Source organism: Mytilus edulis, chromosome 3 (genome assembly GCF_963676685.1).
Source record: "Mytilus edulis chromosome 3, xbMytEdul2.2, whole genome shotgun sequence".
NCBI classification, from domain to species: domain Eukaryota; kingdom Metazoa; phylum Mollusca; class Bivalvia; order Mytilida; family Mytilidae; genus Mytilus; species Mytilus edulis.
In genome coordinates this window covers 83681776-83695114 of record NC_092346.1, presented here as the reverse complement: position 1 = coordinate 83695114, position 13339 = coordinate 83681776, and the positions used below count along the sequence as shown (strand labels likewise).

The following is a 13339-nucleotide window of genomic DNA, read 5'->3' as shown; positions in this document are numbered from 1 at the left end:
TAAGAAACATAACACCTGACATTTGACAGATGGACTATAGTAGTAAGGGCATTATAAGAAACATAACACCTGACATTTGACAGATGGACTATAGTAGTAAGGGCATTATAAGAAACATAACACCTGACATTTGACAGATGGACTATAGTAGTAAGGACATAGTAAGAACCTGAAGCAGATTTGCAGTGTGTTTTTTTTTTCATATAGTCACAAGAAGATTGGAACAATATAGCACAAGCCTTTTCTCTGACATATAATAAGACAACTACAAAAAAAGTTTTGTTATTTATTATTTGACCACTTCATCAAGCACAAAGCTATCATACATGACCATTAAAGTTCACTGTATAACAATTGTTAGATTTAAACTACCATTTCACAAGAACAAAATCCAAAAAGTTACTTTTAAAAGATTAATATATTTTAATATCTCATTAACAAAATTCATTTTACTTCAGAAAATTTTGATAAAAAGTCCAAATTGAAGGAATAAATGGTATTAATTAAAAGAGTTTCTAGTCAAATTTGTAGACATGAACGTGTTTGGGGGCAATACTGACTGCCCTCTTGCTGAGGTCCATATCTCCTTCTATAAGGTCGCCATCTGAATGGAACACATGCATCAGTGTGTTGGAAATTTTAGCCTCTTTGAAGTTACTAGCGAATGGTGAATCTCCCAGGTTGATGATTACTAGGTACCCAGAGAATCCTTCAGCTTTTCTTGTCATCCATAAAATATCGTTGTTGTCCTTTAAGACTGATACAACTGTTTTGCCAAACTGTATGGATTCATTACTGGCCAGTAAAACTAATTGTTTGAAAGTGTTCATTATACTGTGTTTGCTGTGGTATGCTTTGGCATGCTGAAAAATGAAAATCCAATATGCAACAACTTGAGAACATTTCATGATATATCTACTTACGTTTACATATACACCAGGTTCAAGGTATCAATTTAATATAAGATTTAATATGGACATTAACATGTCTCATAAATTGTATTTACTGGAGTAGAAAATATCATTTAACAAAGACTACTTGTTTAAAAAATAAGATTTTGGCATGATAGCCAATAACACAAGTGCTTATTTCTTTTTTGTTTTCATTGTTTTCATTGTCTTAATATCAAGTAATACATCTCTTAGTTAAAAACACAAGAACAATGAATAATTGCCATGTCAAATTAACTGAACATGACATCATCAGAAAAAATATCAGTATAAAAAAATACATAAAATGTGATATGATTGCCAGAGACAACTTGCTATGTACATAACTTTATCAGATAACTTACTTGTACATTGTTAGTTTTGTAGTTTGTTCCCAAAGGAATCCATGGCATGAATGATGGATCAGTGAATCCAGCATTTGGTTGTTCACTACTCCACTGCATGGGTGTACGGAATGCATCTCTGTTTTTCTATAATTATACAAAAGTTATAAATCAGTACAGAATAATAGGAAAAAATATTCAAAACAAAGGAAATAATAAAACTGCAAAATTTAAACCACATAATTCCATGTCTTTCAAGGCCATATAACAAATTTGATTAGTTGGTTTAAACATATTTTATTGTACAAAACAAATTTGATTAAACTTGCCCTATCAAAATACTAAGTCCAAAATACCTTCAAGTTGAGTTTTGAAAATAACAACAGTAACAATTATAATAACAATTATAAAAATAAAACTGCATTTTTGTTTAGAGATACATTATATTTAACATCATATTAAAATTTGTCCTATTTGGTCAAATGTTCCTTAACAATTCACCTACAATATTTCACACACTATCAAAGAGAATTTCCCCTACCTGATTAGGTAATTTAGACACTGGATCCTTGCTTGGTGTTGCTGGAACTCCATTCTTCATAGCAATTTCATCCCCATAGTAAGATGATGAGACTCCAGGAAGTAAAATCTGTACTGCTAACAAAGCTTTCATATACTCATCACCAATCAGACTGGCAATTCTGTCCAAGTTTTCATTGTCCAACTGCAATAGAAATAATCTCTTAAATTTTGTAATGTTATGTTATGTACAAGCTTGTCTCTTGGGTGATGTATTCAATACATGTAGCTTTTTATCATTCTTGTTAGTTCCATTCACCCATTATACCTTACTATTGATCAAAAGACCTTCAATATCAATTCATGCACTTAAAATAGAAAATTATATTTCCTTTTAATTTACATTTTGTTTTTGGTGCTTGTTATATGGATGGTGGGTGATAACTTACACAATGTTAGCTTGATTTCGTAATCTTCTTATCCAAATGACCTATAAAGCTGTTATCTATAGTGGGAGTTTTCCCCATCAAAACTTATGACCATGCACCTTTAAACTAACATTTATAACATTGTCATCCAAAGTAATAGTGGAGCTCTATTTTTTTTTTAAATTTTCGATAGATGTTTAATTGATGTTAAATAAAACTAACCATCCAGATCTTCCTGTGAACGTCATCAACGGCCACTTCTTGTATCCTGTCTTTGAGATGAGTGGCTAGTCCATTCGTATTGTAATTTGTGATTGGTGACATTCTGACATAAGTAGCACCACTCTTGCCATTTGTTTCATAGTATTTCATAGTTGTGTTCATATCTGTATCAACAGTTACAATCAATGCCCTGTAATTATAATTGATAAGTTAACTCAAATCATTAAAATTGAACATTCTTTAATTGAATCAACAAAGGTGTCTATCAATTTTGCATCAGCATGTTCAGTAGTTGTTAACTTGTCATTTTTTTTTTTAACTTTTCCATTGTACATTTTCACTTTCAGATGTTTTCATATTAAATGATGATGAACTGAACTTTTAAAAAAAGCCTAACAAGTAACACAGTAAGTTACATTAACCATTATGCACACTTTTTCTTTTTACTAAAAAAAGATTTTCAAAAAACTTCACAAGTGTACTGAATTCATGGTTAAATCAATATTGAAGAAAAAAAAATGGAAGTGCTTGCAAGTGAGCAACTTCTTCACTTTTCCATATCAATAAATTCACACCATTGCATTTCAGTTAAATTGGCAATCAGACTTTCTTTATAGCAATAAAAGAAAGAAAAGGAGTGTTAATTAACCTACTTTTCTCTTCCTGGTTTATTGGCAGCAGTGTCCAATACAGCTCTCCACTCCTGTAGTAACTCAAATGATTCAGGCTGATGTGTTGTATGGTCATGTATCAGACTTTCATACGTCTGAAAAAATAAACATGTAGTTTTTTGTACTTTATAGTCATACTACCAAATTATTTTGTTTATTAGAGTAGGGAGAAACCACTACATACATGACATATATGTATCTAAATAAAAATATGAACGTCTTGAAATATTTAAAACATTACAAAACTTGCTGATCTCATATTTACAATTGACAATATTGTATTGGTCTACAATTAATTAGTTTACTAACTATGATCCAATCATCTACTAACAGTTAATCAGCAATTGTGTGCTAAGACAGAATGTATTCTTATCAACTCATTAATACTAAGAGGTTCATCATGAAGTGTTAGGTTCTCAACCACTGACCACCAGATAATATAGACACTCTGGTAATACATACCATTACAAATTCACTTCCATTGGTTGATTAAATGTCAAGTTTTCCATCAGATTCTTAAACTCTGTTAATACATTGTACCTACCATAACAGATCTATACACTTCCACTGGCTAATTCATTACCAAGTGTCATGTTCTCCATCAAATACTAATCTTACACTCTGTTAACACATTGTACCTACCATAACAGATCTATACACTTCCACTGGCTAATTCTTTCCAAGTGTTATATTCTCCACTAAATACTAATCTTACACTCTGTTAACACATTGTACCTACCATAACAGATCCACTTCCACTGGCTAATTCATTACCAAGTGTCATGTTCTCCATCAAATACTAATCTTACTCTGTTAACACATTGTACCTACCATAACAGATCCACTTCCACTGGCTAATTCATTACCAAGTGTCATATTCTCCACTAAATACTAATCTTACACTCTGTTAACACATTGTACCTACCATATTAAACAGATCCACTTTCACTGGCTAATTCATTACCAAGTGTCATGTTCTCCATCAAATACTAATCTTACTGTTAACACATTGTACCTACCATAACAGATCCACTTCCACTGGCTATTTCATTACCAAGTGTCATATTCTCCACTAGATATTCTGCATTTCTTACATGGAAACCATCAATTCCTTCTTTCAACCAAAAACTCAACACATCCTAAATAAATTAAATTTAGTAATTATGTGAAATATTCTACTGCAGCTGCAAGTCTTAAAAAAATATACTTGATAATCAAAGAGCTAATAGCTCTGGGGTTCAAGAAGATGCATAAAAGCTAGCTGAGGACCACATTCGGGTGCAGGATTTTCTTGCTGCGCTGAAGACCCATTTGTGGCCTTGAGCTATTATCTGCTCTTTGGTCGGGTTATTGTCTCTATGACATATTTCCCATTATCATTCTCAATTATATCTTCTTTTTTTTAAATTCCCATGTTAGCAGCCCGCACCAACCAAGTCTGTTCTGTCCCATTATTGCTTCCAAAAATAATATTCTTTTATAATTCATGTACTATTATCTCAGTTTATTTATTGGGAAGACTGGAAGTTAAGAACACTCTGTTCTTTGCATCCATGGTATGAAAACTATAGTACTGGTATAAAACAGAGTAGAATTAAAATGGAAGCATTTCCAAAAATGTCCTTTTCAGAAAGGAAAATTGTATTAATACATACCTTCATTTCTTTTCTGACATCTTCATTCATCAAGTCGAGATCTGGTTGTTCTTTGAGGAATGTATGAAGATAGCACTCACCACGAAGGTCATCATATTCCCATGCACTTCCCCCATAAACACTCAACTGAAAAAAGTACATTAATGAATTAATCGATCACTTAATTTGGGATATTTTTTTGAGGGCTGAAATGCCAACATTGAATCTTTGTCTTGTTTCTAAGACAAAAAAATAATGTTGACCTAAAAGATCTACTTTTCTCTGATTTTCTGAATAATTGCCTTTAAACATACATGTATAATGTGACAATATATATAGACCTAATTATAATGGTTTACTTTTATAAATTGTTATTTGGATGGAGTTGTCTCATTGACACTCACACCACATCTTCCTACATCTATATGTATATAAAGTTATATACATGTAAAGTACATGTATGTCTAAACAAACGACAACTCTACGACAGACTGGATCACCAGTGAAGGAACTACACTATTAAATTTAACATTGTTGTGCTGATATACATACATGACATATGAATACTTTAAAGTTTTTTTCAATAAAAAAGCTCTTAAATGTTCAATAATGAACTGAATATCATTACTTCAGTATATATCTGTATACATAATCATTTCAAAACAACGCATACAAAATTTAGTTAACAAAAATCATACCCAATTGTTTGGCATTGCTCCACCCTTTGTACATGGTTTCCAAACATAATAATCTGTATAAGGATCTTGTTTGTTCTGACTGGACACAAACCAGGTGTGATTTCTACTTGTGTGATTTGGAATGAAATCAACCACTAGTCTCACTGCAATGATAAATTCAATTTATTACTTTTACCATGTTTACTACTTTCATCTGCTGATTTAAACTTAGTATGTACATCTTACAATGTATGTATAAGAAAAAGCCATACACACATACAATAACCATAAGAATGCACTAATGGTCATGATGGTAATTGCCTTGACTTTTAATTTCTTTGAAAGACCAGGTCTGGGTCATAAATAGCAGACAATAAGATTAGAAAAATGAAGGCAAATAAAAACATGTGCTTAAACATGTTAAAAGAACTATTTGGTACAGGTAGAAAACAGGAAACATGCATGTGTTAACAGTTTAATTCTATTGTAAGGTGTTTGCCTACTGAACATAAAATACAGAGCCTGTTTCCTACGTCTTAGAGCACAAGGATTTAACAACACGTTATTTTATTTTTATTCTTCTGGAAGCCTTCAATTTTTTTTCTGACGGCAGTAATTTCATTGGCTGATGTTACAAGTAGCAAAATAGTGTTGTGACTTGTCAGATCCTTGTAATATGAAACAGTAGAATCACAACTAAGGTTCATCAATAAAAGTATTAAAACAAATTTAACTGAACTTTTGTCTAACTCTTCAAAGATCAAAATAAATGTAAATAGACCCACAAGTTTAAATAATTAATATTGTAAACTGAATAGTCTTCTTCAATCAGTTATTTGGGGAAATTACAACCACTTTCACCAGGAACATATATATGTTAGATATACTGTTCCCAGCTTTCACTTGACACCTGCAGTGGATCATGATATTCAGTACATAACCCTCTCAGCAGGATAAATATATATTATTGCATCATCCTTTATAACTTGACTACATATATGATTTAAATACCAGATGTGAGAACACAAACTAGAACATGTACCCCCCCCCCCCCCCCCCCACTGAGAGACAAATTGATATAATTCATACCAGATGTGAGAACAAGAACTAGGACAATAAACCCCCACTGATAGACATACTGATATATCATTCATTTGATTACATACTTTTGTCTTTAGTCTCTTTTCTGAGTTTTCTGATGTGTGCTAGGGTTCCCAGACTTGGTTCAACATCTTTGTAATCCACAACATCCATTCCATTGTCAACACCTCCACTCTTATAAAAGGAGTTGATGTACAGTGTTTCCACTCCAAGATCTTGGAAATGTCCATCTTCCAGTTCTGATATTATTCCTGTTTTAAAATATATACATGTATATATATTTAAAATATGTTGTTACATGTTCAAGTATATTAATTTGATTATAAAAATACCTGTAAAAAGTGGCAGAAACAATATAAAAATAAGCAACATGTCACTTATAAATTAGACTGGCAGTTTTCTCAATTGATCCGTTCATATTTTTGATGTAGGGGTCTCTTATAACTGACCATACAGTATGTTTTGTTTTCTCATTGTTGAAGTCTGTACGCCTGGTTGCATAAAATACTTGCATCCACTTCATATGAACTTTTGGTTGATTAGTGTCTCTTTGGCAATCAAATCACATCTAATGATCTTATTTTTAGAACACAAAAAGAGTACAAGAGTATACAAATGTTAATAGGTACATTTTACATTGTGTAGATTAGAAATTATAAATACTTCAAAAATAAAACTGGAATTACACATATTTTAACTTTAGTCTTTACCTTGTAAATCTCCTACTCCTTCTCCCGGTTCAGCTTTTCCTGGTTTATTGGTGTCTTTGAAGGATTTTGGGTAAACTTGGTATGAAGCTTGTTTGTCATACCACTTGAGATCTGGTCTGTGTGGACAACGTGGAGCTAGCACAATGATGACAATAGCAGCTGCCAGCATGGCAATCCATCCTACCCAGAAAAGGATGAACAAGATCACCCGTACTTTCTTCCAGAATGGATCATTAGCGTACTGAAGAAGCTCTTCTTTTCCCAATCCAGTGAACGATGCCCCACCTGAGCTTGAAGTCTCGACTTCTACTTTTACGTCTCCTCCATTTGTTAAAAATTTGGCATTTTCTACGTTGCCGTTGAATTTGGGATCATCGTCGACTGCTGGTTCAGCTAATTCAGCTTTTAACTGGGCTTTTTCGTCAACTGTACTTTCATCCGCCATAATTTGTGCTTTGTTAGTTTGTAATCACGTCTGTTTCTTCGCAACACTCCTTGTTAATATTCTCCTTATTTGACCTTCAAGGATGATGCAACGTTAAGTCTAATACTGGTTTACTCCGGTTACGCCGAGTCCATTTTAAAAGGGGGGATTGTAATAAAAACGAATGTTTGTTTTATCTCTCAAAATAGTTCACACAAATGATTGTCATACAGAATGTTATAGTTTAGCTATTATTCCAAACACGAATACATTGGAAAAACAATATTCGCTTGAAACTACCCCAAGAAATAAAAGAAGAAACCCGATCGCCCCCGAGAACAAATACGGAAGAAATACCATAGCACCTGTTATAAACTAGAACAAAGTAAAAATACCGGGAAGTATGAAGGTTTACAAAAACAATTTTACTAGATAAGATAAGACACCTATAAAGTCTCTAATATCCTGTTGTATTGTTTTTAAGCATTCAACTGTAAAAGAAAACCAAGTGACTATTTAAAACTGTCAAGTTTTTCTTCAGTTATATTCATTTTTTTTTTACATGATAATATATATATATGCATGGGCAAAGACATTATGATTATTGAGGGCCCTCATGGGGTTTTTGATAATGTGATTACTTGGCCGTTTTTTTAATGATTATTTGATTATTAAGCCAAATATTTCATGATTATTTGATTACCTAGGACTGTATTTTTAGTTTATGATTATTTGATTACTAAAGATAAGCAAATATTTAATGATTATGTGATTATATTGGCAAAAAAATGGTGATTATGTGATTACTAGGACCCCCCCCCCCATGAGGGGCCTCATTATTGACCCACTCATTATTGTCTCTGGTATGGGCGACCTTATTCAGCGACCACCTTTTAAGATCACAACACTATAAGTTTACAGATCTAGTTGTGAAATGTACAAGAAACTGGGAATACTATGACACAGTATTGTCCTAGTCCTATAAACTTTAAACTTTCCGAGATGTGACCGGCATAACTTTCCTAATTCTCCTAGCCGCTAGTAAATGCAAACAGAGACATATAACAGAGACATATATATGTCTCTGATGCAAAGAATAATACACTAAATTATTCAGTAGAGAGAACTACATAAACATAAAAGAAGAATTAAGATAAAATTAAATGGTCAGAATTGCTACAGAAAGAAAATGATATAAACGAAAACTGGAGATAAGTTTTAAGTATAATTCAAGATATGGACAAAAAGTATATACCAACAAACGAAAGCAAACAAATCGGTAGAGGGAAAAATAACTTTCCAATGGATAAAAACACCATAGACAAAATTAAAAGGAAAAACATCCTGTCAAAAAAGATAACCCATAATAACGACCCAGAGGTGAGATAGGAATACAATAAGATAAGGAATCAAGTAAAAAGTAGAGTAAATAAGTCGAAGAGGGAATATGAGAAAAAATCTATCTGAAAAAGCTAAAGAAAACCCTAAAGCTATCTGGAGTTATATCAAGTCAAAAACGAAAATCAAAGAAGGAATTTGGGACTTACATCGGGATCCAGAAGACACAAAATCAGATAAAACGGAAGATAACAGCAAAAAAGCCAAATTACTAGTAGAATACTTTCCAGTGTATTCACCAAGGAACCAACGCCGGTATTAGTAACTAATGAAATGCCAAAATCAAAAAATTAAGGAGGAAGTAGTGCTGAAACACTTAAATGCATTAAAAATAGATAAATCTCCAAGGATGGACAAACTACACCCCAGATTGTTAAAAGAGATCGCTGAATCATTGGCAAAACCTTTATGTATAGTATATAATCAATCACTTGAAAGTAAGACCGTACCTAACGATTGGAAAAATTCTATGATCAGTGCAATATTTAAAAAGGGTAATAAGTCACTAGCCAAAAACTATAGGCCTGGCAGTCAGTTTGACATCAGTAGTATGTAAAATAATGGAGAAAATATTGCGTGAATTTATTATAGACCATATGAAAAAGAACAACCTATTCTCTAAAAAGCAATACGGATTTATTGAAGGAAGGTCAACTGGTCTCCAACTATTAGACGTGATTGATAAATGGACAGAGGCACTAGATCAAGGATTAGACATAGACTGCATATATACCGACTTTATGAAGGCCTTTGATAAGGTACCGCATACAAGATTAATAGCCAAAATCAAAAATCTAGGTGTCCATGAAGATATAGTACGGTGGATAACGAGCTTCTTAGAAGATAGGAAACAAAAGGACATATATATATATAGTGAATGGTGAAGAATCAGACTAGGCTAACGTTACATCTGGGATACCTCAAGAATCAGTACTAGAACCACTTCTATTTCTTCTATATATAAACGATCTCCCAGACCAAGTAGATTCTGATGCATACCTATTTTCAGATGTACTAAGATCTTCAGAATAATTAAAACCCAGAATGACAGACAAATTTTACAAGAAGATCTTAACAAGATGGAATCCTGGAGTGACAAATGGCTACTAAAATTTCACCCGGAAAAATGTAAATATATGAAAATAAGTAAGAAATCTAATAGCACTGACCATCCACCAATCTATAACCTACTAAATCCTCCTATAGCACAAGTTACAGAGGAAAAAGATATTGGAGTCCTTATCGATTCAGAACTCATCTTCGAAAACCACATTAGTGAAAAAGTGAACAAAGCAAATTCCATATTCGCAGTTCTAAGAAGAACATTTAAATACTTGGGAATAGAGACATTCATGCCATTACATACAAAACCATGGTTACCGGTAGAACCCACCTAGACTATGCCAGCTCAGTCTGGTCCCCATACAAAAAGACAGGTATCGAAAAAATAGAAAGTGTCCAAAGAAGGGTTACGAAACAATTACCAGGTCCCAAAGACATGAGCTACCCAGAAAGACTTAAAAAAACTAGGCCTACCAACATTATCCTATAGGAGAATAAAAGGAGACATGATTGAAACCTTCAAAACAATGAACGGATACAACGACAAAGAAGTGAGCTCATTTTTAAGAAAGGCATATGATTCTCAACAAAGATATAGTAGCAGGACCAACAGTAATTCATCAAATATTCCAATCCAATATCCGTAAACACTCTTTCTCTGTTAGAATAGCTATAAACCCTTGATTAAACTTCCAGATAAAATAACAAAGTCACCATCCATAAACTCCTTCAAAAGCCGACTAGACAAATATTGGTCAGACGAAGAGATATATTATAATGACTATACAGAGCAGAAATACCCGGAAGTCACGGACAAAACAGTATAAGAAAAACATTAAATTACGAGTCTTGTGAAGAGGAACCTTGAGGGATCCTGTACTGGAAATCAACTATAAGTAACTATAAGTAAGTAAGTAAGTAAGTATTAAAGTAAGTTAGTATACAATTCATTGGTTAATGTAATGAATTGTATCTGACATGGTAATTACATATTGTTTATACTGAAAAATAGGAAGACAACTCTCCATCAAAGTAACAATTTAAATAAACCAATAGGTCAAGGCACGGCCTTTAACACGGAGCCTTGGTTCATACCGAACAGCAAGCTGTAAAGGGCCCCAAAAATACTAGTGTAAAACCATTCAAACGGGAAAATCAATTGTAAAAAAAATATACTGACTGGAGAATTTCAGGAGAGATATCAAAAGTCAAAGGTACTTTACTGGGCACATTTTGTTGCCCTCCCCCTATTTTCCAAATACCGATTTTTATACCTTCTGTTTTTCTGTACTCTATGAACATGCATATTTACTTTAATTACTATACAGAGAATTTCAAGAGAGGTATCAAAAGTCAAGGGTACTTAGGGACTGGGCACATTTGTTTGCCCTCCCCCTGTTTTCCAAATACCGATTTTTATACTTTCTGTTTTTCTGTACTCTATGAACATGCATATATATTTTAATTACTATACAGAGAATTTCAGTAGAGGTATCAAAAGTCAAAGGCACTTACATATATATATATATATATATATATACATCAGTGAACGTCATGAATAGTAAAGAGCCCCCCCCCCCCCCCACCCCCCACCCCCACCCCAAGATAACCATTGGAATTTATAGTAAATTATAACAAATACAGTTATTCATAGTAAATGTATGTATACAGAAATATATCCGCAGTGAACACCGTTGATAATAAACCATAGGCGGATCCCAGGGGCGGACCGTTGAAAAAAAAATGTTGATTATAGATCATTATATGGGGAATCACTGAAGTATGAGAGGAACGCCCCCCCCCTTTTAGGTCAGTCAGTGCCCCCTCCCTTTATATGAAAAGTTCTGGATCCGCCACTGTAAACTAATTGATAGTAAATAGCAAATATTATTCATTTTCGTTTTCCTCCCAAAATAACCCAAACTGAAACACGTTAAGCAAGGATGATACATGCTAGAACTCAAAATGACAGCAAAAAGCAAATTCATATACTTTATTCATAGTCTTTGTATGTTCAAAGTACAGAAAAACACAAACCGGAAGTCTAATCTGACTTAAAGTTTTGTCCAATGACGGGAAAATATCCGGACGCATTCTTTTTCGTTTTTATCCCAAAATAACCCAAACTGAATGATCATAAGAATGGATGACAAATGCGACTATACATGTTACCTATAGGACATAGAGGCATGATGATTAATTTATTGTGGAAGGAGGAGAAGCGACACCCAAAATGAGTTCTTCTCGTTTAATAGTATAGAAGAAGAAGATATGACTGTGGTTTTTATCACATCTTATAAAATAAATACTAACATCTGATTCTGATCCGTGTGTAGATTCAGATACTAATGATTTAATCAGCTATTTGATTATACATGTAATCCTAGTCCTATAATATATGCCTTCGCATTATATATTCACTATTTAACGTTTTCATGCTGATATTTTCATTTTTTATTTTTTGTCTTAATACATAATTTTCAAGCACTGTAAGGGATTATATTTAACAGTATTTTTTAAATTGAATTGGATAACCTCCCTTACAGTGCTTTTAAATTGTCCAAATTGTTCTGTACCCAGACAAGAGTGCACACGCTGAAATGTCTCGCCTTCTTTACTAATCATTGATATTATGTTGATAATCCTAAATGTAAAGCTTTATTACAACTGTCACATAAACTTAAACAAGAAAACAATGAACCATGAAAATGAGGTCAAGGTCAGATGAACCATATCAGGCATGCATGTACAGCTAACAATTCTTCCATACAACACATATAGTTGCTTATAGTTGACATCTATTGCTTATAGTTTAAGAAAAACCGACCAAAACACAAAAACTTAACACTGTCAACGTTTATTTGTTCCACCTAACAGAAGTTCCAATGGAAACTTTGTTATAAACAATGGCATAATACCTGTTCCTGTCGGAACAAATATTCTATACCATTTATTCCGTTAGGAACATTTACTGTAATATTTATTCCAGTGGAAATAATATTCCAGAATATTGTTTCCATTTGGAACTTATATTATAAAGGAAATTCTATTCCGTGACATCACTAAGCAATGAACTGTGAAAATGAGGTCAAGGTCAAATAAAACCTGTGCGACTGACACATAGATCATAAAATATTTCCATATACCAAATATAGTTGACCTATTGTAATTAGTATTAGAAAAAAAGACCAAAACTCAACCAGATGCTCCGCAGGGCGTA

The 13339-nt window shown here is 32.9% G+C and overlaps 1 protein-coding gene across 1 annotated transcript; it reads right to left on the bottom strand.

Moving 5' to 3' along the window:
- Positions 1–273: 273 nt before the first annotated feature.
- LOC139514562 (amino acid transporter heavy chain SLC3A1-like) lies at positions 274–8051 on the bottom strand. The gene is made up of 10 exons (XM_071303940.1): positions 7236–8051; positions 6591–6776; positions 5446–5588; positions 4769–4894; positions 4133–4252; positions 3096–3208; positions 2443–2632; positions 1815–1997; positions 1295–1420; positions 274–863 (listed from the first exon to the last, which is right to left on the bottom strand). Exons 1-10 carry the CDS (start codon positions 7678–7680, stop codon positions 516–518), a joined length of 1980 nt encoding a protein of 659 aa, XP_071160041.1. The 5' UTR covers positions 7681–8051; the 3' UTR covers positions 274–515.
- Positions 8052–13339: the final 5288 nt, after the last annotated feature.

Bases quoted from the DNA above. Each gene is read 5' to 3' on its own strand.
- LOC139514562 (XM_071303940.1), bottom strand. From the start codon at position 7,680: ATGGCGGATGAAAGTACAGTTGACGAAAAAGCCCAGTTAAAAGCTGAA. The intron at 3,209-4,132 runs GTAGGTACAATG...TTATTTTTTCAG, and splicing joins GTGGAAGTGGATCTGTTATG to ACGTATGAAAGTCTGATACA. The intron at 2,633-3,095 runs GTAGGTTAATTA...TTATAATTACAG, and splicing joins AATAAACCAGGAAGAGAAAA to GGCATTGATTGTAACTGTTG.